The following is a 26,862-nucleotide window of genomic DNA, read 5'->3' as shown; positions in this document are numbered from 1 at the left end:
ATAGAGCCCAAAGAAATATCGGCGAACTCAGCGCCAATGCTTCTGGTCCCAAATGATACAGAACACGTACTAGAAAGCGAATATGAGACGAATTTCTTTCTCCACTACAGTGTCGCAATGGTTATTGAAAAAGATTCATACTCTGGGCAGATTTACTTATAAATGAGTTATTTCGAAACCATGTTTCTACACGATTTCTTTGGGGAATCAGAAACGTAATATTAAAAAGGTTAGGAGCAACTATGGTTTATTCGAACGAGAACTTTCGAGCAGCACTTGTTCAGGTAAGGTAACCTGAAGAAGTTCAGCCGCTTTGTCGAAAGTTCTCGTTCGCGTGAACCTTTTGTTGCTGCTACCATTTTAATATTACGTTTCTGATTCCCTCTATATCGCGGGCTCCTTGATAGCGTGTTTTTTGTTTTTGGTTTGCTTCCCATTTCGATTTCGTTGGGTCAGTTTTATTTGCGACTTATTCGTAATGTTTCTTCTAATTATTATGTGTGGAATGTAAAGACGGATCAACACATGTGAAATATTGTCCAGCACTGCTACTATGCATTGCTACACTCTAAAAACAGAGCTTCACCGCATAGCACGCTGTGTGCCAACCATTGCCACGAATGATAGGGTTATCGCTTCTGATTCGAGGACAGAGGGGGGCGTACGCCTTTTTGTGGCAATTTGGATATATGGTAATTGCCACAAAAAGGCGTACGCCTCCGTCTCTCCTCGAACCAAAAGCGATAACCCTATCACCCGCGGCAATTATTGACGCACTACGTGCTATGCGGTGAAGTTCTGTTTTTAGAGTGTACTGTGCTACTTGGCATTGTTTTTCTTCCACTGTTTACATTTCATATCTATTTTCTAGGGATGTGCCAATCGAATCCTCGAATCCTAGGCAGGGATTCGAGATTCGCGAATCCGAATCCCATTGCTCAAAAACGGCGAATCGAATCTTTCCAATCCACCAACGACGTTTGTTTGTTTCTTTTGAAAATCGGCGCCTCCAAGCCTGCTTGGCCGGCGTCCCCCGGGGCGCGATAAAACCACAACATAAAATTCCGACATTAGAAGTTTAAAAGAAACACGATTTTGCTTTGATTGTTTCTTAGTTTTATGGAGGGAACTCAGACTCCTGAGTTTATGTATTTCCTGTAGTCGATGAACAACATGTTAAATAAGTTACACTTAGGAAGGCGTATATGCCCAGACAGCACAAGATGTTGCAAATATGTTGCATCGATACCTCAACGTTGAAGTGTTGCAGCGATGTTGCATGCCCACATTCGTCGTTGTAGCAATATACTTGCTTCAATGTTCATGCCATGTCTCAAAGATTGCGTAAAGCTAACATTGCGATCGTGTCACTGAAGCAATGTTGAATATGTTACACTCAGGTAATGTGGCGTTTGCATTGTTGATGCAATGTTTTGCAAGCAATGTCAATGCTATTTTGCAATTGCATTTCTTCCAAAACGCTTAATCAGCGATGTGAATTCGACGTTTGTGCAATATCTTTATTTCAATGTTTTTGTCCTATTTCAAACGATGCGTAGAGCTAACAGTGTGATTGTGTTTCCTAAGCAATGGGCGTGGCTACACTGAAGAAATGCCGTGGTTACATTGCTGATGTGGTGTTTGGCATCACATCAACGTGTCTGCTGTATTTCGAAGGATGCGTAGAGCTAACAGTGTGATTCACTTGCGAGAGCAATGTTGCACATGGTACATTGAGGAAACGTCGCAGCTTAAAAATGTTACCTCTAGGCAACGTCCGAAACGTTGCAGCAGCATCGAAACAAACATATTGCTGCAATGTTGCACGTTTTGCATGCAGCATTTCCGAGGCACTTGCTCGGAGTGCTCCAGTAACACAATGTTTGCACGTTCTTGTTCTATCTGTAGTTCCCACCAATAAACAATGAATGAAATGTTTGGAACTTCCCGTGACAGTCACACGTCATTTATCAATTTGTTTTTGACGACGTGTTCAAATGTTGCGGCAACGTTCCATGCACAAATGAAATGTTACCACAATGCCTCTAGTTCAAAGTTGGTGCAGCATTTTGAGACGATGCATTTTAAAAACATTACGAATCTGTTGCTCAGGCAATGTTTCACGAGCTGCAGTGAGGTAACATTGCAATTAGTGTGACCATTATGGGGAGAATTAATTCAGAGTGTAAGAGACATATTCTGGGACAACACTCCGGACGCACTATGGGAGATGACTGTGGGCAAAAGGATCGAGACGAGGACAACATAATCTCAAAGAAAATCAATCTGACCGAGAACTTGAAATTAATTACAATCCATTCTTACGCACATGTGAATGCGCGCTAACCCTCGATGTGGCGTCCCAAGCAGCACAAAGGACCGGGGCGAAGCCGGTCCAGCATCGGGAAAGAACCCTACAAAGTCGGGAGCATGCCACCAGCCGATACCGGTCCTTCGTCCAGTTTGCAACACCGGGATGATTAAGGACCGATATCGGCAGCAAGTATTCGGTCCCAGCAGGTCCCCGACGGATCCCCGATAATGCTGGCAGGGGGCTCCCCCCATGCATATTTTAGCATTAATATGCATATTTTTAATAATTACAATAATTTCGAGTGAAACAGTGTGTGTAGAGCCCAACATTTTATTTTCGGAGAGGGAATAGACTGACACAACACTTGTAGCACCTCAATAGACTAAACGACGAGTGGTGCACACTAAGCAGTCTGCCTGCATCACCCAATGCATGCCAATTGTGTCTGAAATGAAAAACAAAAAAGAGGGGTATACAGAAATATGCAGCCTGTCCGCATAACTACTGTAATTGGCAATGTAGTCTGAAAAGAAATGGGTGGAAATGGTCTACCGTAATATCCAGCCTGCCTGCGTAACCACTGGCCCTTCAATGGTGTCTCAAAAGGGGGGGGGGGGAAACGTACACAGTACGAGGTGGTCTCTGAAAGGAAACAAAAAAGGTATACAGTAGTAGGCAGTCTGCCTAACCACTTGCACTTCAGTAGTGGCCCAGAAAGAAATGAACGGCTTGTAGCATTAATATTAGACGTAACGGTAAAATTGCTGCATGGGGGGAAATGGTATACAGTAATATGCAGCCTGCCTGCGTAACCACTGGCACGTCAACGGTGTATCAAAAGAAAGAAAAAGTATACAGCAAGAGGCGGTCTGCATGCACAAGTGGTGGTGTCTCAAAGAAAACGAAGTTATGCAGTAATAGGCAGTCTGCCTATCTGCTCACGCTTCAGTACCCCAGACACAAAAATGAATGGCATGTAACATTAGACGTAACGGAACAATTGCTGCATGTCAGCACAAAATAGTCTGTGCACGGTATGTGGAATGAGCTTTATCAAAAATGGTAAAATGCACAGTGTAGGGATTACGAAACTCAAGAGTTACCAAGAGAAAATTTAAATTATGAAAAAATGACAAAGCCAACGACTGGGAGAAATGCAAGTCCAGGAAAGAGAAAATAGTCCACATCCAGCGCCTTTGGTGCAAATGACTAGCAACTACTACAACGAAAACTGTAAAAAATTACAGCTGACCGGGACTAGAGCTGACAGTCAATGGTGTGCACATATCCAGCGTTCCTTCACAAAAACGTCAATAAGCAAAAAAAAACATGGTCAAGGAGAAGCATCCCTATTGAAAAAAAAAGCGACATCAGGTCTGATGTGATTTGGGACACTGTCTTGATGCTAACATCAGAGCTGCTCTGATGCTGATGTTAGCATCAAGACAGTGTCCCATATCACATCAGATCTGATGTTAACATCACAGCTGCTCTGATGATGATGTTAACATCAGAGCTGCCCTGGCTGATGCTCACATCAGAGCTGTCTTGATGCTGATGTTGACATGAGAGCTGCATTGATGCTGGTTATGGCAATCTTGAAAATGCTGCAGTCTTGGTTCACTGAAATGTTCTGCAAAGAAAGCCCCTCATGCCTGCGGTATATGAGTACCGACAAGAACCCTCACGAAACAGGAGATAGCAGCAACAAATCACTTCACCACAACAATTCACCACTCCGGAGTACGTACCTTTTAACGCATATCCATTTATCATCAACATACCTGAGCGTTGAACTCACGGGGGCACAAAAATTGGTAATGATCGAACGGTGAAGAACAACGCAAAAGAGCACACCTAGGTCCTCATTTCCGGTCCAACTTGTCCTTCTTCCGAAAAAGCACTTATAAGCGTTGTTATGTCGAGCAAGAGTCCCCACCGCATTTGAACACGGTGCTTGAGTTTCTCTTGCTGGAGGCCGCTGCGTCATACACGCTGAACCTGCATGAAATGTCGTTCCAGAAAATACGATGGCAGGACACCTATATGTAGAGCAGTGTAGAGACTTATGACATACCGTCTGCACAAAGCATACAGTAGACTTCACTTGGCGTTCTATCTCCCTGTCGTTGTGCAGATCCCTGCAAATAGAGTAAAACGGACAATGAAAATGCATGGCGCAGTCGAACATATTACTTCACAGTTATATTAATTACACACCTGAAACGGCAAGAATCCTGAAGGCGAAGAACGATTTGGCTTCACATGCAAGGCAGCGTCTTCACTCTCCGACATGTCAAACGAGACCGACTGGTCTGCTCGCGGTTAGAAGAAACGCTTCCACTTACAGACAATTGCAATATCAGACGGGTTGCAAGAACGACAGCATCAGGTGAGAACCACAATACAAAGCCTCTTAAACGCTTTAGACTTGCTGGAACGCTCGCAATTACGCGAACTACACGCGGCGACGAGAAACGACCGTTACAACAGCCAAAGCGAACCCAACAAGAACAGCGCATGCGCGACAGGCAGCGCTGGCTGGTGGCATGAAAGCAAAGCGACGACGCGCGAGCGCGGGCGAGTGAGCCTGTGTTGAAATGGGCATGGAGCCAACATCTCCGCGCAATGGCTTGGCGGACTAAATATGACGACGGGTAGAATCATACTACCTCTTGAGATTGTGGCCGTTCCAGGATCTTTCGAGAAATGCTGCTGTTTTCATAAGAATCACTGAATGTTGTGTTTGAAGCAAAATTGCAACATGAGATTGGCCAAAGCTAAGGTATTAGTTAGTTATGATTGTGAACAGATCGGCAGTGCAATCTGACAGTGAGAGATCGATAGAATCAAAAACAACAACAACAAAACACTCACTGTTTTGCCGACCCTTTCTCTAGTGTTCTTTCTTTCTTTCTTTTTTTTTTTTTTGTTATAATGAAGGAAAGCAAGGTTAAATGCTACATTTTTCTTGACTGTGTGCGATGGTGTACATCACAGATTCCTCATGTGCCATGAATCTACTTAAAAGCTGCTGATGGTGTCAGGGCATCACACTTATAACAGTGACCAGAATGCGGCAGGAGTACTTTTCAGGCACTCTGGCCACGTTGACCACAAAAAGGCGTTCCATACTCCCTCCGAACCAAACTTTGCAAAACTTGTAGCACAGAAACATTAACAACACACACGCCGGCCATTTGCACCCACCAATGACAACCAAAACAAAGATGATGGCGATATAAGTCGCAGCAGCCCAAATGCAGGGAGCTCCAGCGTAGTCTTTGCGGGTTTCGGTGCAGCGGTTTTCGTCCGATCAGTTCGACTTGCTAAAGCTCCTCTCTTCGTTTCGTTTCACGTGAGTTTTTAGTTTCTGGGGATTCGGTCGTTTCGTTCGGGCGTGGCCGACTCTTCCCGAGTATCTTGTACTTGCCTGCTTTGCAGTGAGGCTCCATTAATACTTCTGTTCAGGGTGCTGGGTGTGCATGTTTTCTGTCATACAACACAACACAACACAACACATGAAGTGAACTGCAGCCCAATGTTTGAAAGAGTTACCTCATACCAGACAGCCAAATTCCTTCCTGAAGGGATGCTTCACTCTCTCGTACAGCTTGGGACAAAAGTTTCTGAAACACGGGTGTTTTGTATTTCACTTCTCCACTCCTTGGGCAGATTTTTCCCAAGGATTCTGTTCAACAAGCATTCCCCAAAGGTGGCTGGGAGAAGTCCAATACAGAATACCCGTGTTTCAGAAACTTTGTCTCAAGCTGTACCATCCGATCACGTGTTACCGAATCTGCATAAACATCGGGACACGAGCGGGAAGAAATACTTAGCCAGTACACCACAGCAGATCGGGACGTTAACGGGGATCCATCGGGAAAGAATCCTGGCCGGGACGCAAACGGGAATCTATCGGGAAAGAATTCTGACCGGGACACGAACGGGGATCTATCGGGAAATAATTTTATGTAGTTTCCCTCTCCCTCAATTCTTCCCCCTCACATAGTCGGGAAGCAGTCGGTTTTGTGACGGCGATATCGGCCACCTCGAACCCATCATCCCCGTTACGTTCCCAGCCGAATCCCAGTCCTTTGTGCTGCTTGGGGTTCTTCCTCAGCATGAGTACGGCCACAGCCCTTGAGCCCTCGCGTGGCATAGCGGTTATAATGATCGCCTTCCGTGCAAAGACCGGGAGGTAACACGGGTTCGAACACGGGTGCTGTCTGCGGTTTTCCCAGAGCTTCACGGTAGGCTTTCCAGATGAACGTCGGCACCATTCCCCTGAAGTCTGCCCAGGAGCTGGACGATTACTGAATATGAAGCGTACTGTGTTCACTTGCACATATATCACCAAGACTGTAGTGCTCCTCCGGTGTTGCTTTTGTAACGTTGCTACACTGTAAAATAACTGATAATTGGCAGTATTGCATCAACATTGCAATATCACATTTTTTGCAATGCTGTTCCTGTAAGATTGTTGCAAAATAACGAATCCATTTTATGTAGGGCTGTGCGAGTACTCGAAATTTCGAGTTCGAGTCGAGTCGATCTCATACACGACTTGAACTCGACTCGACAAACGATGACTCGTCCACTTTCGAGTACTCGATATCGTTTCGAGCTCGCGTTAGATGCACATTAAAATCCATCACATGTGAGACATAACCAGTCACAACGAGTTCACCATTTGGAAACACGCATTTGGCGCAGCCGTGATCGCTGTCAGCCTGTCACAATTCCGTCATCTTGTTTTCACTATTAGCTTCGGCTAGCTTCGACTTGGCTACTACAGACTGAGTAGTGGCTATGAATGACAAACCGGCTTCAACTGGCTACTGCTGGCCATGTAGGCGTCGCGCGCGTGGAAGCGTATCCGACATGGGAGGAGCCCATTTCGTAGTTTCGTTTCTTCAGTGGGAGAGTCTGTTTCGGTTCTACAAGAGTGAAGAAAATGCATCAGCACCAAACCGAAACGGGCTGGAAGCCTTGCGTAGGACTACTTTACGAAAATTTCCGGTACGTACGCTTCCTTATCGCGCCCATAGAGAGTCGACCACCGGTGATCGACGTTTTATGAGCGGCGCTACTCGGTCCCTAAAGTAGATTTGGACAACTGGTCACATTTGTTGGATACTATAAACACTACAGAATGAGTTCCATGTTCACTTTTATATTTTCTTTGTGGTAGCGATTTATGAAGTTGGCCCTACGCCAAGGAGGCAGTGTGAAGATTATATCTTGGTTGCGGCGTCGCGTTCTCGCGGCGTACCTCTTTCGCAAATGCGCAATACTCGCATTTAAAGCATATTTGGGTACGATTTCGTTGACGATACGCACGTTGACGATATTTCGTTACGCAAATGACGACTTTGAAGGTGTTAGACAATCAGATTTTTGTCCTGCATGTGTGGGCATGTATAACTTGCACTATTGCTGTTCTTCCTGTCTCAAAACTATCCGGGAGGAATGGAAGAGTGGTGAAATAGCAATATGTGGTACAACAGGAAAGTTGAGCCTGAAACTAATGTTTTCAGCAGAAATTACGATGTTAATTTCTGTTTTACTCCTTCAATGAACTCAGTTACATGAACAACATGCAGTACGTGTTCACGTTATTTTCCACAACTCATGAACTTCTTGATCTAGAGGGTTGATATTTTCAGATATTATTTCTGACAAAGATGGCCACACTCTGTATATTTTATAACTTGTAGATTGATGTTTTTGTTCAAGATAGAGGCGTATATTCATGAGGGTTTCTGCTGTTTGCACCAATTTTTTTGTGTCCCAAAATCAATTTTGGAAATGCATGGATAGCTTTGTTTATGAAACTTACTTCATTCGATAGGGCGTTGATTTGGCTACATTTTCCTATATAGCAACATATTTTGAAGTGATACTGTAAGCCAGAAAAAATATATTTGCCAAACCACCCAAAAATGGCCATTTTTGCGGCGGTAAGTAAAGTGTTAAACCGCACCTTGTAGAAAGACAAGTTTTCCTACCCATAACTTGTAAATCTTTTATGGTTGCAATATTCATTCAGCAATGTTGTCCTTAGGTGGCACCTTTTTTTTTCTTAAAGCTCTTATAATATTCATTCATTTAATTTTTTGTTGTCAGCTGTAGCACAAAGGAACATTTTTGAGGGGAAGTTGGCCAAAAAGCGGCACTAAAACAGCTCGAAATTGTATATCTATCTTCCTGCTTTTACACATTACCTATGGAATGCGAACTACTCGAACTCGACTCGATACTCGAAACAATGATTTGGTATTACTCGAACTCGACTCGAACTTGAAAATTTTGCTACTCGCACAGCCCTATTTTTTTGCAATGTCACATCAGCATTGCAATGTCACATTTTTGCAATGTTGTTTCAATAACATCGTCCCAGCATAATGAAAGCGGTCATCAGCAACATATATCACATGGATATGGCAACAATTTGTGCTGACCGAGTGGGTATGTCTTCTCCCAAAATTCGTTTTTTATGAAACAAAGATATCAAATTCTGCTTTAAAACACTTTTCAGCAGAAGAGTTTTTTCCCTGGGTTTTTCAACTCTCTTTAAAGAAAGGATTCGAAAGATTCGAGATTCGTAAGATTCGTGGATTCGTAGAACCTTCCTTGGATTCGGATTCGTAAAATTCTGGATTCGTCCCATCTCTACTATTTTCTCTTTTCCTACCTTGTGTCTATTGCTTGTGTCACTATGTCTAGTAATTTGCATTCTTAGTTTTACTGATTTCATCTTAACTTAGCGCACGTTCTTTACATGTGTCCAGATGGTCTTTATCCAGGGTTCTTTTCTTTTCTTGGTAACGCCTTACCAAAGAGCTGGAAATGTATATGTACGTATTCTAAGTGTGACGCATTTGAATAGTTCCGAAAGCAGAGTACGCAATCGCCCACCTAGTGGCATTCTCATTTTTTAATGGGCCAGCATTTGAGTCCTCGCTAGACAAGAATCGCGGAGTGCACAGTAATTTCAAAAACACCCTTTCTGGGTACAACAAGGTGTTTTTAAGCAAATACACCTTTTTTAATTCCACGAAGATAACCAAAGGCCGCAAAAAGGGTGCTAAAAAAGGTGCGTGAGAAAATACACTCTTTATTACACCAAGTGCTGCATCAAAAATGGCGTTTTTATGCGTTTACACCCTCTTTACACCCTTCAAGTAACACTGGTGTCGAAAAAGGTGTTTACGTTATATACACCCTTTCTACACTGGTGTTGAAAACGGTGTTTTCATTCGTGAGAGAAAAATTACATTGGCTTGACAGCTCCGCTCATTAGGTAATCACATTATAGACGATAGCTTGAGTTGAAAACACAATATTTGACAGGGAGGGATGTCAGGAAGCTCGCTGATATATTGGACTCGTTACAGGCGTACGTGTTAATTGCAAAGACACATTTTCGTCACCGTTACAGACGAGTTTTGCCGCACTAAGCTTAGCGAACGTACTCCAACGAACTGCATTTCAGTATATGATCAATCTGGTACGCTAATTGAGGCTACCGAGGGTGCCCGGGCTCATTGCTGGCATCGTCTGAAGATGGCCAGCATCGTAACTCATTTCCCTCGCTCATTTCACGAGCACGGACGGCGTTACGATGTTGCAATCTTCACCTCTTCCCTTAGACATGTCCAACTGTTTTGCTTTCATTTTATTTGAATTGTTTTTTTTTTTGCTCATTCACAGTGTTGCTAGGACGATGAGGGTTGCCAGTGACGCGCTCAAACACTCTTACACCCTTTCGAAAGGGTGTAAGAGTGTTAAACACCCTCCTAAGAGGGTGTTTAAAGGGTGCAAAACAAGGCATTTTCAAGGAAAAGCACCCCTTCAAAGGGTGTTTTACACAGAATACACCCTCTGAAAAGGGTGTTCCAGACCATACGGTGTAAAAAGTGGTGTGAGTTATAGGACAAGCCATTTACACCCATAAGGGTGTTTTTCAGTTTACAGTGTGGTCTGTCTGTAGCCACCGCGCATGCGCGGTGACTGGAGAGGGAAGGATAGGAAAGGAGAGGGCGCGACGTGGCGCTAGCGCGTCGGCAGTGCTGCTAGGCAGTGGAGCTGTGGTGGTCGACTGGACGTCTCTGCGTGGGCGCGCCATGGGTTATGAAAGCTGTGCAAGGAGCGGCGGCGAGAGAAGGCTGACGGTGCGAGACGGCGCCGCCAAGCCGAATCGGAGGAAGCCCGAAAGGCTCGTTTGGCTGCGAACGCTGTCCTGCGTTAGCGTAGTGTAGAGTTGTGTAGCGTTGTGAAGGGAAGTTCCCAAAGGGTTTTCATGTTTTAAACCTAGCACATTTTCGTCGTGTCCACCAATGGATCGACCATGTTCTATTTATTCCGTTCTCTTTGCACAGTGAAGCTAAAGTGAAGTTCACAATAGCTATTATTTTATTAGAATTTTTTTCTGAAGAATGAAGATGGCACGGACTCTGTAAGGGGGTACTCTTGCCGAGCAAATAAGTCCAACTCGACGACAAGGACGTCCATGTAACATTTTATTTGTAATTGTAAATGTAAGATATAACACAACACTTTGACTGTGTAAGACGGTTAAGTTGCCAGAAGTAAGCCTCCAAACTAAAAATAGCAAAAAAGGTAAAAAAAAAAAAAAACCCACCTTGTGGCCACATCTTTCTTATCGCCGCCGTCTTCTAAGCGCCACCAATACAAAAGACGTTTGCTTTGTGAACAAGCTAAATACGAACTGTTCAAAAGAAAGCGAGGGAATTCGAATCCGCTCGGTGCAACACGCTCGAAAAGAACGTACTTCCCAGATTTGTTCATGTCCTTGAAAGGCTCTATACCTGTCGTGTGTTCACGAGGGAACAAGAAATGGAGGCGCCCTAAGGCTAGAGAAGGTAAAAGCATGGGGGGACAACGTAGAGGGGACAAATACATACAAAGGCTTCCTTCTTCAACTTTAGACATCTTATGAGTCTCGTAACTTCTACGTAGGCATTTGCAAAACAAAGCAAAATCATGTAAAATAAGAAATAAAGTAGCTAGAGAAGATATTAAAATACAGTACAAAGCTCCTTAAAAAATAACAATATTTAAAGTAGAGTATCAAATACCTCAATCAAATAAAAGTATTTAAGATACATTTAAGATGCCACAGTATCGGTTGTCAAGTATACCAGTAGCCTGAAAGGGAACTCAATAACCAGACGAAATATTCGTGCTCGGCTACAGCAAAAAAGACGCATTGCACAAATAACAAAGTTCTCGATACAGTTGTTCGTATTGCTTTTTGGGGTACAGCTCTGTCAGCAATGCGATCTTACAATTGGGATTGATTGCATGGAGCATTGTCTTCTGAAACATTGTAACACTCACGTTTTTGACGTCGTTTGGAAGGACCGCCAACACCAGTGTTGGAGTCTATCAGATGAACCTTGCTTGGATCCACTGCCTGGGTTACGAGGAAATGAATCTTATGGGTCACTACAACCGGACAAAAGAGGCGCCATTCACATCACGTTACAGTTCGATGCAGTTGACGTTTCGTATAAGACACCAGCAGCAAGAAAGCTTTTATAGCAAGGACAAAGCTTAGGAAACGGCACTTGATTATAAAATGCAAGCTTCAACTTCAACGTAGCTTAATGTGCTTCCTCAAGTTTGAGTACATTTTCCCTCCTTCAGCCGGCAAACAGAGTCACCTTCGTGGTCTGTACGCTGTACCGGGGGACAGGTAGCACAAATCTGAATTCTCTTTAGATACGTAGGAGAGCAACAGAAGATATCTAGCAACAGAATATTTCTAGCAACAGAAGATTTCTAGAACACAATGACACAGGAAAAACCAAAGGAAGGAGGCAATTTCTCAGGAACAAGCGGCAGAGAAACGAGTGAAAAGGCTGCAACAAGTTGGCAACACCACGAACACGAGCGACACAGTATTGAAGTACTGAGTAGAAAATACCGAAATAAGTATTTGAGATAGAGTACAAAATACTTTTCAGAAGCAGTACTTACCAGCTCCGAACTTTCCGAAGCAGTATTAAATACCGAAAAGGTATGCAGAATACAGTAATATAAATGCGGTACTGTTTTCGTACAAGTCTATCTGATGTGACCCATGAGAAGGCCTTCCACACGACATTTCGGGTGCCATTTTGACACGCTGGTCACGCACCTACCCAGGGGAGCTCAAACTACCTTCTAAACGGCTAGGAAACAACTTTCAACAGAAACCAGAAAATTAGCGATGACGTAACATGGCCTGCCCTCAATTTCAGTTTGACTTTGCGGTGGAACAGTAAACCCAGCTCGCTCTCACGGATTCCACATCACATTTACTCCTTCCCGACTCTCCGTAGAAAGTGTTTTATGGCGAAAGAAAATAAAGACGACGAACATATAGGGGAGTGCGGGACATAAACATCTCCATTTATTCTTCGCTCTCCCTCAATAAACGTCCCAGCAAGAAGTGCAACGGAACGGATTCAAAATTGTCATGTGCGAGGCTACTTAGTGGCTCCATTTGGGTGGAAGCTAACAAAGACTATGGAAATAACGGTCTTTTGTTATTAATCTTTCAGCAATGAAGGAGTGGTCTAGTAGAAGAGCTGTCTCCGAAGAGCCAGAATTATTGAATTTCGTCGCTCAGTGTGTACTCAATACTTCTGTCTCGAGTCGAAGCGTGTACCATGGAGTAATATGTTCACGGGTGGAACAAATTTGAAAAAAAAAAAAAAATATATATATATATATATATATATAATAAGGAAAAGGAATGTTCCATTGGTCCGCGTTTTTTGTCCATACGTCGCTCCACGTCGGCTATTCAAGCACGTCGAACGTTAGGTCGCCTATTTGGAAAGTAGACACGGCGAAATCAATAAAAGACGAAGTTCGACGTATTGACAGATGGTCTCGTCGTTTTTAACTGATGTCATTACGGTTTGCCGTAGGATACTGTAACGTAAACGTAACATACCGCGCTTCATCAATAGGGTTAGTTCATGTGTCACAAAATGCCTTTTAGCAAGCGATGTCCGACGACTGACGGTTGGAAAGAAGATGGCTGCCAGTTGGACAACACCTTGTTGGCCAAGCGGCACACATACGTCGTTTGGGACTACACAGGCACAACGATTCATGGCACGCAGTTGACCAAAAACTTGGGTCAAGTATGGTGTCAAGTCACGCCATTTGTTGCCTGAACGATTCTTTTTGTCGCATTGGGTGAAAAGGTGCTAACATTCAGTGAGCTGAATTGCTGTGGCTGTCAGCTGCACCTACACTTCGCGGATTGTGCAGCTCACGTTTAAGTTATGCAATGGTAAAAACGGAACCAGAAAATGTACACGTTTACAGTCATTTATGTGACAGGGTATCACATGTCCACCTGTTACTGCGCTCTGAATGGAACTGCTAGGTTTGGAAGGTGGTTTTGAGCTCAAAATGGTGAAAAGGATGTCTCATTGTCATTGATTTATATATTGACCACCTGCTCCACCTTTTAAACATTAGGTTTTTTTCCTTCCTAGTTTGTTTCTACAATACACGTCGATAAAACGATTATGTAAATTACGTTCGACGGTGCCATTCCAATCCAATACTCCATCCACTTCGTCGTGTTAAACAACAACAACAACAAATTCCACAACAAATGGAATAGCGATGATGAATGGGGAAATTGGCCACCTGAGTTGTGGCTCACTACCGCAATCCCAAAGGGACTCTGGATATGTTGGGTACTCCTCAAACGCAAGGAATGACTTTTCCTCACTCCTACTACTCCTCAAACGCAGGATGACTTTTCCACGTGGCGATCAGCTAGATTGCCTCATCCTATCCTGTTCACCTGAGTGGTCATTTTCTTGAGGAGTGGTCTTTGGGTCTAATAATAATTGATAATAATTGGGGCTTTTCATCACGAGATCACTGAGGTCATGAGCGACGCCACAACGGTTAGTCTGTGGATTGCTTTTGCCCATCTGAGAGTTCTTTAACGTGCGATGAAAACTCACCACACGGGGCCCCGTATTTAACGTCCCTCACGGAAGACGGCGTGAGTCTCTGGGTCTGTGTGACAGTATTCCGGGATTCCATTCTCAAAACGTCACTCGGACAAGGCCAATCACTGAGCGCCCTTTGGCGAGGACGAGATCAATCAGGAAGCGGCCGGAGGGACCATGGTAGCCTCCGCGGCCGAGCGACCGACAGGCAGTGTTGTACCCACTACTAAAGCTAAGCAACGAAATACGGCTGCCCGCTGCTCCTCAGAAAAGCAGCGCAGCACTAGCCTCGCTACAAATTTGAAAAAGTAACGCGGTACCGCTACCGCTACCAAAATAAACGTAACGTAACTACCATGCCGGTACTAATCGGCCACCGCACCCGTCTCAATCCAACACCTTGCCATTGGCATCTCGTTGCCAAATGTATCTAAATGAGAGCGTTAAACTGAACCGTAACCGAAACGAAACTCGGAATTAACTGTAATTTTTAGCTAGAACTGAATCGGAACTGAACCGTAATTACTAGCGCCATCTTGGAGCTGAACCGGAACGGAACCGATCTAAAAACTTCGGTTAACGGTTCGGATCGGGTTGGTGTGTGGTGGGGGGTGATGTGAGGACTCGAGCGGTCTACCTGCCTAGATTGGTGCTCGGGGTGCTCGAGGACGGGGCGCTGGTCAATCGTGACGTTCGCCACCTCTGTGAGGCCGACAACGGCGAGCCAATTCTCCACCACCACCACCACCAGCAGCGCGTCTTTTTTCTTCTTTTTTTTTGCAGTTGCAATTCGCGCCGCCCCTCCCGCGCCTCGAATCTCACGTTCTCCTCAGCAGACGATTCTCGCCAGCCAATAAAAAGCGCTGACTGACTTGCTGGCACCACACTTCAGGAGTAGCAGGCGATATCCCTGCCGCTGCGCACATTTTTGATACTAATTTTCTCAAAAAATTCGCATTTCCCAAAGGAAATACTTCACGTTGCTGAAGGTAGTATGTTCACATCACGCGGTAAAAAAAGATGTGTTCGAAGTGCCTTCCATGTTCCTTTAAACGAAATGCTATCACAACGCTGGAGCAAATTTACGATCTGAAGGTTGTTCTGTGCCTTTAAAACGCCATTGTCTCGAATGCACCAGCTGCTCTTCTGTTTTTAACAACACTAAAGTTGTCGGCCCGCACCGCACTTGCCTTGGAAGGGAGATCATCGAGACGTTCTTCATTGGGAAGGCGACAAACAACGTCAGCCATAAATATCTCAACCTCTCTCCATGCAATGTCACTTCCCTTACTGAGAATTTGTGGGGCTAGTCTCATGGCACGGGTCTGTAATAAACCAAAGCTGAAGTTGAACGCTGTATCTCTGTGTGTTTACGTCCATGTCCTTTTGGCGTTCCTTAACTATGTATCATTTTAACCAACATGCTCTGCTCATCCAATCCTTATCAAGACTAACTCGGATGTCTTTTCGTAAACGTTTATTGCAAATTTCTCATGTTGGATGCGCCTGAACGGCCGACTTATCAGGTAGTAGTTAAAGATATATGCGTTGAATTCCAAACAGGAAGCTTTTAATGGATATCATGCGGGGTTTAAGGATTCTGACTGAAACTGTATGACGTATTCATTCGTAGGTTTGACTGCAGTTTGACTGACATTCTGACTGTCTTTCTAGCAGTGGCGTAGCCAGACCGCCAAGGTAGGGGGGCTCGATACGAAAACTCGCCCCCCCCCCGCCCCCCGCTGATCCTGGGTGCGACAACACACAATACTTGTGCACACCGCAAAATGTGGTAATTGATTTGGGCGTTCACAATACGATTACTCAGTGATGTCCAATGAGGCGGTGGTGTCACGAGATCAGAAGGATTTCGAAAAGCTCATACTTTGAAAACCATTCAAGAGTGCCGATTAGATAGATGCCATGAACTGTAAGAACTTTCGCGATCGTCACACTGTTCCCCCCCTCCCCCATATATTATTTTCCCCTCGGATTTGCGCGATTTGCGTGGGTCCGTCTTGGCAGGTAGGGGGTGCTCGAGCCCCCCCTAGCCCCCCGTGGCTACGCCACTGCTTTCTAGTAGGGTTTTCTGAAACTGCCGTGGTTCGTTTAGTTACATATTGCTAATGCCATGTTGTACAGCATTGCGAACGTCTCCAACAACTTGAACCAAATAGAAAAATACAAAAGATTCCAATATGCAACCTGCAACACACATCACCCAATGTGTCTGTTTTAGTACCAAACGTACGAACGAGCCTGCATGCGTTTACCTTTACTATACGCTTGTACAAAACATAATTCACGGATTTGGAGTCACAAAGTGACATGACGCAATGTACTGAACAACGTAGAATTTCAAGTTATGAAAACGTTGCAAGAAACAGGCACGTTACATCTGTTAAAAGCAAGATGCATGCTTCCTAATCGCTGACTTCCTTGACCTGGTTCGAATCCCCCACCTCGGGATCAGGGAAGGGACGCGTGATGCCAGTAAAAACTATTGTGACTTTTAGAGTGCAGGTTTTGAAGTGAAATGTGTACTTGGATCTTTAGTTCATCCATTTCCTTCTATTCACACTTACCATGTGTTCAACCAGGCACCAGAGCGTGATTCAATAGCGTAGGTAGAGAACACAGGAAGCACTCGGTTGCACGAACATTGAGGCTATTACTCAGTGCTGACCTTGATACTTTGACCTTGACTTTTCTTGATACTGACCTTGATGCTTTCTGCGCACGGTACTGTCCTCGACGCTTCCCGTTCTTATAGCACTGGCAAAACTATCAAGGGCAGCACTGAGACACAGCGGGCCCTGCGCAGGGCCGGATCTAGGGAAGATCCTCGGGGGGTGGGGGGTGGGGGGGGGGTCGCCATGTAAGACGGCAAGCTGCTGCGCTTTCATTTCACACCAGAACTTTATTTATGATCTACATGTTGCGAAGCTTAGCAAGCTGTAGAGGAACGCCACCGTGCGGCGTGTGCGGAAAACGGAGCGTGCGGCAGGAAAATCTGCCGGAATGGGGGTAGAGGTATGTCTCCGGGGGGGGGGGGGCAGGGCCCCCTCCTGGATCCGCCCCTGGCCCTGCGAAGATTGAGCTTTATTTGTCAAAAAGGATAAAGCAACGTGCAGGGAAAATTTGCGAAACTTCGTAGCAGCCTCGGTGAATTTTTGTTCTTGAGATATAATTTTTGGTAACGTTTCTTCTTCTTATTTTTTTCTCAAAGGGACAGTTTTAATATAGGAGGGACTGAATGGAAGCTCTCAATAAACCGGTTTACAGGACTGAAACCATCACATTGGAGCTCTATCAAAGAAAAGACCTGACGCACTCGCCGTGTGCTAATCAAGGACCGACTCATGTTGTATGTATGTCTACGTTTTCCAGGTTCCCATTTACGCGGGCATGACGTATGACGCGGTGATGCTATGGGCCCGTGCTGCAACTGAAGTGCTTCGCGAGAACGGCACCCTCACCAACGGCACTGCCATCGGAGAAAAGATTCGAAAGTCACTCTACCGAAGTGAGTCCAACGTATCTCCTTCCTTTCAGTGACAATTTATACTCCCCTCACGAAGTGCGAAAACGAAAAAATAAATAAATAAATAAGGTAATAAAGAAGTTTATCTGAGCTAAACCATCCACAGTTGCTGTGTGTCTTCCTCGTGTTGCGGCAGTGGTGGAGTGTCCGTCCCTTCAAGCTTTTGAAGTGACACTTATTTTTCTCTTGGTCGTTAAGGCACCGCTGACCTTGTCTGTATGCAAATGAACAATCTCGTTGGAGCCAAGGGTTCCTTTAAGGAGATTACGCCCTGCACGCGTACTATTTTAACTGTAAGGGAGAAATATGGAGATGTTGCTCTCACAACCACTGTTCTTCCGACAAAGTAAAGAAAGAGGTGCCATGTTTGAAAATGAATTGCCAGATCAATTGTATTGGTCTTCATGCCTTTCAGTGACATCTTCTGTCATTAACGTCTTAAGCTTTAGCACTCTAGGGTATCGTTGGTATTTATTAAAAACAGCGATTACCCTGCATGTGCGCAGCATTTGGACGAAGACTTATTCCTACACACACATGCCTTATGCCCACAATGCAACTCGATTTGTTTCTGTTTCAATAATATACACGCAGAACGTATTGATTCACGTGATCAACTCTCAAAGTATGCTCTCGCTCGTGCCTCTGATCAGTGTCTCATTTAGTGAATATACGTTTTCGAACACCCTGTGCTCTCGCGTAGGTTATGTGGCCCTTACTAACGGAATCCCACTTGACGCAGTAGAGGAAAACGTAATTGACCTTGTAGACCAGAATAGTAGGCGGAACTTTGTTTCTGAAGTGCAGTCGAAAAAGTCGACATTTCTGTTGTGTACAGGTCATTAACACTTGAAACTATGAGTTTCGCTACAATGAGTGACCTGTGCCACCACCTTGCTTCTTATTCCTTTATGCTTGTCTAGTGTGCTTTTAGTTTGAGCTCTGGTGCTTCGATGGCTTTTTGGCCGCACTCTAGATTACGTGGTAAGGTTGCCTCTTTGGGGTGAAGGTCCTTTCTTCAAATTGTATGTTAGGGATCCACCTCTATTCCTGTTCTGGCAATTGTCCGATTCAAATTACATGTTTAAGAGAGAGAACAAAGACATGATGGTATTGAAAAAGTAGACGAAGAACAATTGAACTACATGCGAGCTTCCCATAGAGCCTAATAGACTACTTGCAAAACCTGTGGCGCCATCTGTTTCACATATTACGAGTGCCTGTGATAATCATGGGTAAATACGTTCTATCATCTGTGATGCTGTGTCACCGCCGCACTACATCATGTTCAGCTTTTCTTATTCAAGACAGCGTTATATGTTGAGGTGAAGTCGATATGTTATTTACCGAGAACGATGTTGTTTCGTAAAGGCAAAAGTGAAAGGGAACTCGTCTCCAAGTGCACGTGAGGTTACATACTGTTCGGTGTATTTTTCCGTAGTCGACGCTGCCGAGTCGCATTCGGATGTAGTTATGGGAAATTTGAGCTGGACTGCAACTCCCTTCAGTTTAATCAAATTGAAAAGAACCTTCACTCTACTTGTTAGAGATTTATGCAAATTTTTCAATTTGGAAAATGCGCAAAGATGAGGGGCTCGGGATAATTAACGATTTTCCAGTACTCATTGACAGGTACAGGCGCCGTTGGTGATTTCACAGTGTGACAGTTTCTCACGGAGCTCATCTACAGTTGCATGGGAATGAAATAACATGGAAGGTAGATTGCAAGGAAGGAGCAACAAACGCTTACACAGTCTCAGACATGTATCTGTTCTTGACAGCCACAAAAACACGTCCCATTTCAGGATTTCTCTGAACCTTCCTTCCAGTTATTCTTTGTTCGATTAAAGCAAGGGAGGAACCATACACTCTTCTGGGATTGTTGTTCTGTTCATGGCATCTGCGTTTGCGCTAAAACAGACGCACAAGGTGCTGCAAAAGACAGCGCGATAGTTGGCCCGCGCTTATTTCGCGAGTCCTGCCTGTTCTCTGCCGAAAGCTAAGCGATTTCGGGAAACAGGTTATTTCGGAAATATACGGTGTAAAGTACTTGTATATAATTTTTCTTAATTTAACGAGAAATTGCACGTGTAAATAAAATTTGTTAACGCATGACCATGGTTATTAATTATTAATCTAGGTGACCATAGCGTACTCAGAGCACAATAAAACAGAGAAATGATGTATTGTCTATGCAGGCGTCTTGGGCTTCGACATCCGCGTGGACGAGAACGGGGACGCCGAAGGAAATTACACGGTGCTGGCCTTCTCTCACGAGGACGACGAACAACTGACGCCCGTAGGACGATTCACGCTAGCCGAAAATACCAGCTCTCTACCCGTAAGTACCGTTACTCTTTCTCATCGCGTGTATGATGCGTGTATTATAACGACAGGTCAGGTCGATAACGTAGCGACAATAAATTCATGAACTCAGAAAGAAGTCGCAGAACTGCAGCAATGGCGTAAGGCGTGCTTACAGCTGCACCGTTTAATTAAAGCCACTGCATGCGGAGAAAGCGGTGTAACTGATTGACCGTCACCCGCAGGAAGTTTCCTGAATGGACCATTTCTGGGTACGCGTATGCGCATGCTCAGCCACTTCTGGCGGCGGCCGCCATGTTTGTTGACATGAAAACATGCTGTAGGCTGTGATGCGTGTTGGCGAAGCTTCCTCTCGCAATGCCTGTAATGTATCAACTGCCGAAACATGAAAGACATAAATGTCGTCGTTTGATTCTTCCGCTTCCCACCGTAAAAGCGTCACGAACGAAGCGGGAGCTTTGCATTCGCGCCGTTCGGCTCATGAAGAAAGATGGTTCCGTGTGGATGGCGACGAAGAACTCACTTATCACGCTCTCCATCGCAACATCTTTCTCTTTGCTGTTGTTGGCGCATGCGCTTTGAATGTGCATGCGCAATGCCTGTAATGTGTTGCGTCGAACTACACGAGAGCCGCCATGATAGTTGGCATGAAAACATGACGTGTTATGAATATGGCTTAACAAGGTTTCGTGTGGTTTTTGGGGCGTATCACGTGTTGTGTTCTTTCACAGGAGCAGGCTATACGATTCAAAACAAATGTTATCCTGCTATATCCTCAAAAAATACCAGCTACACCCACGTGCTGTTAATTGGTCATCATTGCTTCGTCGTCATCTTGTCGTCCCTCGCCGCCAGGAGTGACGCGTACATTGAAACTGTCCATTGGTTGAACGCTGTTACGTGACGGACGCCTTAGGAAACGCGACAGAAAAGCAGACAGTCTGTTCGTTATACAACGAGAAGAGAGCGCGTCATACACCACGAGCCCGAGTTGACGAGTGCCTCGCGCTTCGTTACATCGTGAGCCATGCAGGTGATGAAGCCTGAGAGCACGTGAACACACTCGTTGGACAGACGACACCGTTGATCGTTACGCAAGCGAGAGGCTACGCCTTTGTTGCGTTAACGAAAAAAAAAGCGCATCACGGGAAACGCGTTTGTGTTAACGAGAGCCCAACCCCTCGTTGGCTTTCGGGCGCTGGTAGCGATTAAGCCCTGGCCAGACACACTGTTTCCCCAGCGTCGCTTTTCTTTTCCTGGGGTAGCTGTCCCTTGTGAGTTTCTTAAATTGACACTCTGAACTAAGTATCGCGTCCTGAGAATCCTACCTGATTTACATCATATCAATGTACAGCTCCCGTCAACCTTAATAATAACACTTGGAAAACTTCGGGCTTATTTCCGAGCCTGATAACAGCCACCCTGTGGGCACTGGGGGAATGTTAAGGGAACAAAATCCTTGCGTTAAACTAACAGAATAATTTTGTTCAATTAATATTTCCTCATGGCCCCAAGGGTTGCTGCAATCGCGCTCGAGGATGAGATAATATTTTTTTCAGTATTAATATTAAGCCTGATGGGAGCTGTACGTATCCTGCATAGTGTTCTACGTGCCGTGCAAAAGTTTATTTCTTTCATTAAGGCATCACTTCCTTGGAATTTGAATTGTCCCTTTATTCATATAAAGAGCTTGAGGAAGCACAATAAGACGGGTTACACAACGATGTGGACGGGACACCCGTCCTATACTGTTGTTCCTCCAACTCGAGGAAATGTGCCTTTTTCACGTATACCCAGGGTGTCGGAGCGAACCGAAAACCGGAACCGAAAACCGAAAACAACCGCTATTTTGGTGCGAACCGGAATGGAATCGAAACCGTATACGTTTTTTTCGCTCAGGAGGGAAACCGAAATATATAATAAACGGTTTTCGGTCCAAGAAAAAACTTCGCCTGTTTCGACTACGGATAGGCGAATGAAAGAGACGCCGTGTGCTCTGAAGTCATGTCATGGATACTATACGAGGGTTACGGTTACAGTGGAATGTATGTTGGTATACCATGACCCTTAGGCTCCCTTTGTAATGGTTTATCGTTCGCGCACGCACACAGAGTTAGAGGTACATGTGACTCTCTAGCAATGTGCCGTAGTGTTCGTTTTAATTTGATCCCCCCCCAAAACTCTCCTCAACGACCTCAGTGACCTAAGGGGGCTGCATAATGACTTCTTTATCGGTAATGTCGCGCAACTCGTCCCTTGTTTGAGAGCAGCTAAGTTGAATAGATTTACGTATACGCGAGGGCAAGCCCGTGCGAAGTGGCAACTCTTTTGTCGACAGGACACGAAGAAAATAAAACGGAGCCGTCGAGCGCGTTTGTGAGTGAAGGTGTTCCTCGATTTGCGTCCTACTCGTGCGGTGGTGCTTGCTGGCTAGGCAGTAGCAACAGACATTCGGATGGGACGCGATCGCTCCAACCCAGCAAGAAAGTACTTTACGTATGACATCACGAGAAACTAGTTCATTTGCAGCATGCGCTTCAAGATAGGAGAAAGCCCATTCAGACAGTAACCTACAGGAACGAGGAGCTACCAATTTCACAGCTGTCTATTAATATTAAATACCATGTATGCGGAATAAACGGCTTTACATTTTGTAACTTTGATATTTTTGTTTGTGGGAATGAATATTCCCAGCAGAAGCGGAACCGGTTAAAAACCGGTATGGACCGTTATTTTTTTGCTCCGGAGCAGAACCGGTACCGGATCGTTTATGATGTAACCGGCAACCGAAAAACGTTTCGGTTCGACACCCTGCGTATACCCCAGCTAACTTGCCGCATCCTACTTTGTTCTTTTGTTTCTTTTTTCCAGTCTTGAATAGAATATATTCCTAGAAGATATCCCCTAGAGGGAGGATCTATTGGAAATTTGGGGTGGGATAAATGTAAAGCAAATGAGTGCTGGCGCTCTTCTGAAGCACATGATCTAGTGCTATGCTTGAGTACAAAAACAATGAGGCTGAGTTTTAGAACTAGCCCTCAGTTGTTGGCTCTGTTTGGAAAAATTAAGGGAATCGGTAAAAGAGTAAAAAGTTGGATGTGTTATCTAAGTATAAGATAAGCGACAGCGATAAAGACACATTCAAGATGAGTTAAACCAGAGAAGTTAAGAGGCTTAAGAGAGTTAAGAACGCGTTAAACCACCAATAGCACCACACCTGCTCAGTACCCAGCGTACTGCGCAGGAGTGGTGCTATTTGTGGTTTAAAACGTGTTCTTTGTGTCTCATTAAACTTCTTGCTAATCCAGCGGGTGTTTGTCTTCCTTCTACTCCTCTTGTCTGTGTGTTTGCCCCTGGTTTAGCTTATACTTATGGCGGATTCGGGTAGTCACTTCATGGCAACACGTCCTAGCGCTCGAAAATTGCTAGGTCGGCGACTGAGCTGGATCACGTGACCGTTGTCACCCGAACATGAGTGCGAGGAATCTAGCGGTTTTAGTCACTTGGATCACACTAGGGTCACCACTGTCGTCCGTCTTCGGGTTCCGTCGTCTGCTAAACCACGTGAACTTCGACGTGCTGGCCAATGAGAGCGCTCGCCACGGTTGCAGCGCGGATGTGACGACCCAGGATATAGTTGACCAATCCGCTGCTCGATCGTTTCGAGACCGGGCGAAAAACGTGCTAGCTGGCAAATTTCTGGCGCTCGGAAAGCGCCACGCGAACATGCGAGATTTATTCGCTTTGACCCAGCGAACATGACTGCTCGGGATCCGAAAAAAAAGCCACAAAATGACCACCCGAATTTGCCATAGAATCGGTAAATTTAGGGTATAGGAAATAGTGGACTATAATCGGATCACCTTTTTCGTGACTCCTCTGATCAGTCAACAACAAAACATCCCTTAGATGAATTTGTAATTTTGGAAAGGGCGTGAAGACTAGGCTCCAACCTAAACACTGCTAGTTCACGCACTACCTAACCTTTCAGGACAACCGTTACATCGTGTTTAAATAAGTTAAGGTGCTGTCACACTGGACCGACACGACACCGACACTGACACGGCGCCGACGCCCACGGAAGACAGACGTTGTCACCATACATTGTATTGCCAAGCACACCTGTCACACTGCGCCGACGGACAGCGGCAGACGCAAGTTGACAAAATGTCGCTTCAGTGTGACAGATTTCGATAACAAAATCGGCAGGCAGACAGTGTCTGACGACATGTCAACAGCAGTTTGATCGTTGCTCAAAAATGCGATGACCGACATACGACATCCACTGTGCGAAAAGATAATATTTTTTGAAAAATTCATATTGTGGGTGTTGCAATTATTATTTAAACAATCAGCGCCTCTGACGGAGGTGTGTTCGCGAAAACCGTTGTCTTTTGGAAAGCTTTCGCTGCGCGCGTCGTGTTGCCCCTCAGCTATGGAGTTCACAACGGAAGATGAGAAAACGTTGATATCTACAATGGAGACAAAGCATGAGATTCTCGTAGCATCCCATGCTTTTTCGTCGCACGAGCCACTTCCTACTCCACAATGATCGTGGCTGTTTACTAGTTTCATCGTCGTCGTCCGGGTCGAGCGCAAGATAAAACGCCACGGGGCACATTCCCATACGCTTCTGCTGTGCAGGACGCCATCTTCGAACAAAGTGGTGGCGGCAGTAGCGATGTTGCTGTCGTTCAGTGTGACAGGCATGTTTGTCAGCGGCGGGTGCCGACAGCGTCCAGCCGTGGCGGCCGGCAGACAGACAGACGCGTCGCCCGTCTTTGGTCTGTGCAGTGTGACAGGTGCAAGGACACCGTGTCTTTCGATGTCGGCATACAAATTTTGTCGGCTGTCGGTCCAGTGTGACAGCACCGTTAGACTCTGGCCTCTGAGTCTAATATCCCAGACGCTATCGCACAAACCCGGATCGGCCCGCAATCCGGATAGCTGCAATCCTGCTGGACTTGCCTGCGCCGTCCGCAGTTTACGTTCGTGATCAAGGGTTTCATTTGACGCCGCCTGGCGAGACCTTGTCACAATGGCTACTGAAGTTTCAAATTAGAAGCAAGCATTGGTGCAGGATGTCTGCTTGAATCGAATTCACATTAAACTAAGTGCTATTTCAGCTATTTCGGCGTTTATCCATGTTGTTTACTTCGCGCGTGCCGCTGCCATCGCCGCCATCTTGCAAGCCCGTAACCGGCAGTGCGAATAGCGAGAAGGCGAGGGTGAAACGAAGCTACTGCGCCTGCGTCAACCCTCCTTGAAGTGTATAATCAATCACGTTCGCGAACGGGGGACAAGTGTCGCCGATACCCGCTTTGTCCGCACTTGAAGGCGATCACAATCGTTGCCTAATCACGATTGCGCGCGATGTGGATCCTGCGTCAGTGCGTTTGGGGTATTAGAATTTGAGTGACAAAATTTATTGGATCGCGATCAGTTCCAGCTGAACACGCCGCACAGAAAGCCCTACTATGTGTATGACAACCGTCCTTTCTGTGAAATCCTTCGTTATATTTTCACCAAATTACATGTAGGAGTGGGGTAGAGCACGGCCTGTAGCGATGAAACCCCGGAGTCATCATCACAAAAGTATTCTTGTTTTTTTGTTTTGTTTTTTTCGCAAGCGGTATACTACTTCCGACTACAATGCAGAACTGTTGCGTATCCTGACACGCTGGACAGGGAAATGAGATTAGCAAATCCATAGTTGGTGTCCGCAATGACATCACGTACTTAAAATCCCAACTTACGAAGGCTTGCCAGTTCTTTCAAAAATTCGTAGTACCGCATGTAACTTTCATTGTTGCGTTAGTGTTTGGGGTATTGAGCAAGAGAGGTACTTCAAGTTCTAGCGAACTTGTGAAAACAGGTTGCTGTATATTAAAAAACGGAAGGAAAAAAGACACGCACTGGAATGGGAACATATATTTCGTTCGCGAGCCTTATCGAAAACGTAGCGAACGCGGAAGTTGTGGGACGTGTTTACGAACGCGACGAGATCAACAGAGACTAATGGAAAAGGCGGGACGCACCAGCAAGGCCAACAAACTGTGGCTAGTGCTCCAACTCCGCCAGGAGGAGCTGCTCACCGTTTGAGAAAGAATTTGCAAATGGTAGCTCATGCTGTTTTCCTTCAATCTTGTTCATTTCCTTCATCCTCCATTCCTGTTTCTTTCCTTTTCATTCTGAAGTGGAAAGATTCCGCCACCAATTCCGTGCCTGGTCCTCGTCTCATTCCTAACAAATCAACAGCTTTATTTTGGTGATGTTGCTTGGGGTGTCTCACATTTTTCCACATGTACCAGCCTAATACACATGCTCTGCATAATCCCTCATTCATACCGTGGCCTCAGAAAATTGGTTTGCCCTACATACTGCGCCGAGCGTGAGGAATTTTGTAGTCTGCGTTTTTCGCGAAAACAATACGCAAATGTCAACATATATATTCAAACATCATCGGGAATGCGAGAGGGTAGAAACACGGACGGACAACACAGGACCAATGCGTCCGCTTGCGTTCCCTACCATGTTTGAAGATAACCAACACGCTCTACATGTGCTGTCCCAACGTCCGCATGTTTTGAAACAACTAGTTGTTATCTCCACAACAAGTTTTAGAGATAAGGACGGCGATTCCGCATGAGTTCGTGTCAATTTAAAGGGGCATTAAATTGGTA

At 45.2% G+C, this 26,862-nt stretch overlaps 1 protein-coding gene and 1 long non-coding RNA gene across 5 annotated transcripts in view; one reads left to right on the top strand and one right to left on the bottom strand.

Annotated features, from left to right (window-relative positions):
- The window catches only part of LOC135391614 (guanylate cyclase 32E-like), a 548,591-nt gene that overhangs the window by 392,288 nt on the left and 129,441 nt on the right, over positions 1-26,862 (top strand). For all 4 annotated transcript variants that reach the window (XM_064621932.1, XM_064621934.1, XM_064621933.1 and 1 more), the window contains 2 exons: positions 17,701-17,836; positions 20,053-20,195. In XM_064621932.1, coding sequence (XP_064478002.1) covers positions 17,701-17,836; positions 20,053-20,195 — 279 coding nt within the window. The remainder of the gene's footprint in view (positions 1-17,700; positions 17,837-20,052; positions 20,196-26,862) is intronic.
- Positions 2,629-4,642, bottom strand: LOC135391615 (uncharacterized). The gene is made up of 5 exons (XR_010422058.1): positions 4,535-4,642; positions 4,392-4,455; positions 3,851-4,315; positions 2,867-2,956; positions 2,629-2,759 (listed from the first exon to the last, which is right to left on the bottom strand). It is a non-coding gene; the product is annotated as an uncharacterized LOC135391615 (long non-coding RNA).

This window comes from Ornithodoros turicata, chromosome 4 (genome assembly GCF_037126465.1).
Source record: "Ornithodoros turicata isolate Travis chromosome 4, ASM3712646v1, whole genome shotgun sequence".
Lineage (NCBI taxonomy): Eukaryota > Metazoa > Arthropoda > Arachnida > Ixodida > Argasidae > Ornithodoros > Ornithodoros turicata.
Note: the sequence above shows the minus strand (reverse complement) of the source record. Positions and strands in the feature narration are given on the sequence as shown.